The following is a 6,000-nucleotide window of genomic DNA, read 5'->3' on the forward strand; positions in this document are numbered from 1 at the left end:
CCGCCGCCGCCCGCGATCCGCCCGCCCCGCTGCCCGCAGAGCCCTCTGGGTCTTAGCGGCGCGCTCGCTCTTCCTCTTCCTCGCCGCCGCTCTTCGGCCTCGCCGCCGCTAACGCCTCGGGGGACCCCCCCGACCCCCCCCCGCTCGCCGCCGAGGCGCCCCGCGCTCTCGCCTGGGGTCCCCTCCCTGCGGCGCGGGCTCCCCCCCCCCCCCCCCCCAGCATCCGTGCTGTGACGCGTGCGCCCCCCCCCCCCCCCGGATTGGCCGGTGTTGCCACCCCCCAGCTGTGTCCCCGTGTCCCCCCCAGCTCTGTCCCCGTGTCCCCCCCAAGTTCTGTCCCCCCCGAGCCTGTCTGCTTCTGCCCCTGTGCCCCCCCGTGTTGTCCCCGTGGCCCCTACACCGGTCCCTGCGTCCCTCAGTCCCGTCCTGTGCCCCCCCCCCCCCCCCGCCGCCCCGGTTTTGTGCCCAACATCTGTCCCTACATCCCCCCACGCTGGACCCTTATCCCCAAATTTGGACCCGTGTCCCCCCATCCCTGTGTCCCCCCAGGTTCGGACCCATGTCCCCCCATCCTGTCCCCGCACCCCCCCACATTCGTCCCCACGTCCCCCCCATCCCATCCCCGTATCCCCTGAGTTTGGACCCCCGTCCCCCCCATCCTGTCCCCGTGCCCTTCCCAGACCGTCCCTATGTCCCCTGCTCCTCTCCCTGTTCCTCCCCCATTTTTGTCCACGTGTCCCCCCACTCCCATCCCTTTGGACCCCCCCACCATGCCCACACTCCTCCATCTCGAGGTGTCCACCGTGTCCCCTCGGGGCCCCTATTTCCTTTCTGTCCCCATAAATCCACCCCTGGGGTGCAGCACGTCCCCCCTGACAGCCCCAACTGGGAGGGGTGGCAGGAGGGGAAACTGAGGCAGGAGCACCCTGGCACGGGGGTCCACGGTGCTGCTCCCCTGCTCCTGCGGGTGGCATTTTGGGGGGGCTCGTTTGGGGGTTTGCTGTCATCCCACCAGGCACCATGGCAGCGGGTGGGCAGAGCCGACAGCCTGGGGCTGTGCTGGGGGTCCCTGCTGCAGGAGGAGCCCCCCAAGGGGCTGAGGGTGGGGGGTCAATCCTGGCCCCCCAGGCCGGATAGCACGCGGGCGCCAGGACCCTGCAGATGCCCCGTGTCGCCTCCCAGCCTTTTGTGCGTGACGCGGCGTGACGAGGCGTGACGTGACGTGACGCGGCACGATGTGTGTGTGGCCCCCCCCCCCTCCACGTCCCCCCCTCTTCCCCTTCCGCTGCCGCCCATCTGCCCCCCCCCCGGCCTCGTCTTCCCGAACCTCACGGCGGGGCCTGGCCAAGGGACATCGTCCTGCCACGCACAACACCCCCCCCATGCACACACACGCGTGTGCACTCACACGCGTGTGCACTCACACGCGTGTGCACATGAATGTGCCGCACAAGGGCACACGTGTGGGGGGGGCGGCGGTGCCGGCAGCCTGCCAGTGGTGGTGGTGGGGGGGTCAACTGTCCCCAAGTGCCCCCCCCACCCCACTGTACCCCCCGCCATGTCCCCAACTGCCACCCACAAGTGGGGGCACCAGGACGAGCCCACCCAGGGGACACCCCCAGACCCTCCGGAGGACACGGGAGCCCCTCGGCACCCTCGACTCCCTCCACGTGCCGGAGGGGCTTGGTGCCACGGAGCCTCAGTGGCAGGAGGTGGCCGTGGTGGAGTGTCCCCCCAAAAATGTACCCCCTGGGACCCCCCCAGCGTCCCCCCCACCGGCCAGCCCGGCCCCGCTGCCTCCGTCAATCAGCCCTGGCCCCGCGCCCGGGCGGCGGCGAAGATGGAGGCCCCCGTGCTGCTGCGGGTCTGGGTGCTGGCAGGCGAGTGGGAGCCCCGTCCCCCCCCCCGGGGGGCACACGGCAGGGCCAGGGGTACCCCCAGCGGGGAGGGTTTGGGGGGACCCCCAGAGCAGGGTGGAGATAGAGGGTGCTGGTGAAAGGGGGTGGGGGGCACAGGGCTAAATAAAGCCCCCCCTGTCCCTGGGTTGGGGATGGGGAGGGGACAGAGTGGGAGATTTCGGTGCGGGGTGCAGGGCAGAGGTGCTGTGGCCATGCCCACCCCATCCTAAATATAGCCCACCCCTCTGTCTGGGACCCCTGGCACTGCAGGGACACGGCTCTGCCCCGGCCGGGTGTCCCAGGGGGGGACTGTGGGCACCTGTGGATTGTCCCGGGGGCTCTGGGCAATAGGGAAACTGAGGCAGGGAGGAGCCATGTTCCCCAGCACCGGCTCGAGCCCCATGTCTGGCCACAGCCGTGACCCTGGGGGGGTCCTGGGCCGCCATCCCTGACCACCACGTCCTCCCCGACCACCGCGTCTCCTCCGAGACCGGAGCCATCTTCGTCCACGAGCTGGAGCAGAGGCTGTTCCAGGAGGCCTTCCTCACCGGGCATGAGGATGACAGCGGTGAGGGGCAAGCCGATGGGGTGTCCTGCAGTGCCTGGGTCAGGAGGGGGGACTGGGGCTGTTAATGGGGGGCACTGGCTGATGCCCACCCCCCACCACGCATGACCCTGGCTGGGCCATCTGCCCATCCCTCCATCCCTCCCCCACCCCACCCCTCCACCCATTTGGGGACCCCCGAGCACATCCCCATCACCCCATTATACCCCCAGGAGCAGCCACCGCTGAGGCCTTGGAGTCACCTCCATTCGGGGTCATTCATCCCAAAAAGGAGAGTGGGACCCCCGGGGCAGGGACCACTCATTACTGGGACCAGTGGGATGGGCAGGGCTGCAGGGTGGGGGTCTGCTGGTGGCACAGCGTGGTGACACCCATGTCCCCACGTCTGTGGCTGTTCCCAACCCTCCCGTGTGTCCCTGGCACCCAGACCCACCCTCACCTTCCGAGCCCACCTGCGGGACCACCCCGACCTGCCGCGGTGGCTGCGGTACATCCAGCGAGACCCCCACCAGCCCGGCTACCTCTACGGCTGCCCCACAGCCACCGAGGTGGGCACCCACGTCATTGAGGTAGGTGCCCATCCTCACAGCCCTGTGCCAGAGATGCCATGGGGCGGAGGTTGGCATCTTTGGGGTCTGGACATCTTTGGGGGGTTGGGGCATCTTTGGGGGTTGGCATCTTCGGAGGTCAGCATCTTTGGGGTTGGCATCTTTGGGGGATCTCTCCTTGGCTGGCAGGTGCTGGCGTACAACCGCACACCTACGAGACGGCGGCACAGCGCCTGGTCATCACCGTCATCCCTGCACCAGGTAAGGGCTCTTCACCCCCAAAACCCCGGACCCCTGGTGGGGACAGGCAAAGGGTGTCCCCACGGGTACCACGTGTCCCTGGCAGGGGGGGAACCCATTCCAGGGCGAGTTCCTGGTGGGCAACAGGGACGTGGAGGAGCTGCTGCCGCCCACAGCGCGGGACACCTTCATCCAGGCCACGGCTGGCGTCTGGGAGCGGGACGACCTCCCATCATCAACATCACCTCCGCCCTGGACCGCGGTGGCCGCGTCCCGCTGCCCATCGAGGGGCGCAAGGAGGGGTACGGGCAGAACCCCCCCCAGCCTCTGGGCATGGGATTGTTGGGGTTGTTTTTTTTGGGGGGTCATCTCCAGCTGGTGCCACCCCACTAGGGTCTACGTGAAGGTGGGCTCCCGTGGCACCTTCTCGCCGTGCCTGACGTCAGCCGCCTCGCCGCAGAGCCGCTTCCGCTGCCATCTGGGTCAGCAGCCCCTCGCCTCCTGCTACGACACCTTTGCCCCTCACTTCGCCATCCGCTGGTGTAACCTCACCCTGGTGAGACCCTCGCCCACCAACCCCATGCCACAACCCCCATGGAGATACCACCCCCCACCAACCATCCCACATTGCAGCTACAGGTCCAGCCCAGCCCCATGGCGCCAGGGCCAGTGTGGGGGTCCGGGGTGCTGGAGGAGGATGGGGATTTCCAGCCCCCCACTGAGGCCGCCCCCAGGACCTACTGCCCGGGTACCTGGTGACGCTGGTGCCGCTGGCAGTGGCCGTACTGCTCTGCCTGCTCCTGGGCCACCTCATGTGCTGCCGCAGGGAGGGAGTGTGAGTGGGGGGACACACTCAGGGTGGGGGTCCCCTCACCCCAACCAGGGTATGGGCACACTGGCTGGGTGCCCTTTCCCCACCCGTGGTGGCCTGGGGGTGGTGAGAATCCATCTGCCATCTTTTTTTTCCCCTTTTTCCTCTGTTTTGTAGGCAAAAACGGGACTTGGAGACGTCTGAGTGAGTCTGGGGGGCTGTGGGGGGCGTTGGCATGGCCAAGGACGGGGAGGGACAGTGAGGATGGGGAGCGGTGGGGCTATCTGGGGGTTGTTTCGGAGGTGGTAGAACCCAAAGGTCTCCCCATCCCAAAGGATCCCCCCCAGCCCCTCTCCCTCTCCCCACATCTTGGCACCCCCAATAACCCCCCACAGATGCGGGCTGGAGAACAAGAGCTGGTTTACTTCTCCAATAGCCTTGGCTGGGCTCAACATCAGCAAGGAGGACCCCAGTGATGGGGGCAGAGCCCGATGGTGGAAGGGCAGACCCCAGTGATGGGGTGCAGACCCTCGATGGATGCAAACCCCAGTGATGGGTGCAGACCTCTAATAATGGGTGTGCAGACACCAGTGATGAGGTGCAGACCCCAGTGATGGGGTGCAGACCCCAATGATGGGGAGTAAACCTTAGTCATGAGGAGCAGACCCCAACGATGGGTGCAGACCCCGATGATGGGTGTGAAGACCCCAGTAATGGGTGTGCAGACCCCAATAATGGGGTGCAGGCCCCAATGATGAGGAGCAGACCTCAGTGATGAGGGGCAGACCCCATCGATGGGTATGCGGACACCAACGATGGGTAGGCAGACCCCAATGGGGCAAGCAGCCCCACAAACCCCTCCTGAAAGACATGAGGGTGGGAAGACGAGGACTCAGCACCCATTTTCCCTCCCTCCTCAGCATCCAGCTGGTCCACCACACCACCATCCACGGTGACACGGAGGAGCTGAGGCACATGGCCACCAGCCGGGATGTCCCGCGACCCCTTTCCACCCTTCCCATGTTCAACGTCCGGACGGGTCAACGCATAAACCCCATGCCCGCTCCTTCCGACGGTGCCCGCGTCCCCCTTCTCCCGCAGTGAACCGGGGTTGAGGGTACCCCGGGTGGCACCGGGACGATGCTGAGATGCCGGGGGGACACACAAAATCCCAGGGATTGGGTCGATGATGGTGTCCATGATGCTTTTGGGGACAATTTAGAGGGGACAACAGCCCGGCAGGAGGCAGAGCCCAGCCGGACGGGTGACTGCCCGTCCGGCTGGGCTCTGCCCGCTGCAGGGCTATTGCCTGGCTATCTTTTTTTTTGGGGGGGGGATGCGAAATAACCTTTTCTTCTCATTTTCATTTAATTTGGCTGTGGGTAGGGTGATAAAATGGCTTTTTAGTGATCAGATGTGGCTTTTCTGCTTTATTTTTGACCCCCAAACACCCCCCCCAAATGCCTTTGCCTGGTCCTGTTGGATGGGGGGAGGGGATTGGGGTTTTTTTGGGGTGCAGCTTGTTGTTGGGCTCCTTCTGGTTGCTACCAGTGAGTTGAGTTTGCCAGTTCTCTGCCCCTGGGTGAGGCTTGAGGCTGGGGGGGCTGCTGGGGGTTTGGGGGGGAGTTCCTAGGACACTCTTTCTGGGTCCCTGCTCCTCTCTGTCCCTTCTTCAGCTGCTTTGCTCCCTCTGGGTGCCCTTCTTGCACCCGCTCTGCCCAAACTCCATCCATGACCCCCCCCCAAAAGTCTTGCACCCCTGCAAGGGCTTTGACCTTGCATCCCCCCAAGCCCTGCGGAGGGGAAGGGGCTCATGGAGAGCAGGTTGGGGATGGGCGAGGGGACAACACGTGGAGGAGGGGAGGACACCCACCCCCAGGGACCCACCATGTCACCCCACTGTACCCCAACTCACCTGGATCTGGCAGAATTCCCCCC

General features: G+C 66.1%; 1 protein-coding gene across 1 annotated transcript; it reads left to right on the plus strand.

Annotated features, from left to right (window-relative positions):
* Window positions 1–1,840: 1,840 nt before the first annotated feature.
* SGCA (sarcoglycan alpha) lies at window positions 1,841–5,166 on the plus strand. Its single transcript, XM_086631011.1, is given in 12 exon segments — window positions 1,841–1,880; window positions 2,314–2,466; window positions 2,893–3,032; window positions 3,201–3,216; window positions 3,219–3,273; window positions 3,357–3,478; window positions 3,481–3,553; window positions 3,645–3,807; window positions 3,885–3,984; window positions 3,987–4,086; window positions 4,240–4,266; window positions 4,983–5,166. Coding segments are annotated over 12 exon segments (1,173 nt in total).
* Window positions 5,167–6,000: the final 834 nt, after the last annotated feature.

This window comes from Tauraco erythrolophus, unplaced genomic scaffold, assembly GCF_009769465.1.
Source record: "Tauraco erythrolophus isolate bTauEry1 unplaced genomic scaffold, bTauEry1.pri scaffold_71_arrow_ctg1, whole genome shotgun sequence".
NCBI lineage: Eukaryota > Metazoa > Chordata > Aves > Musophagiformes > Musophagidae > Tauraco > Tauraco erythrolophus.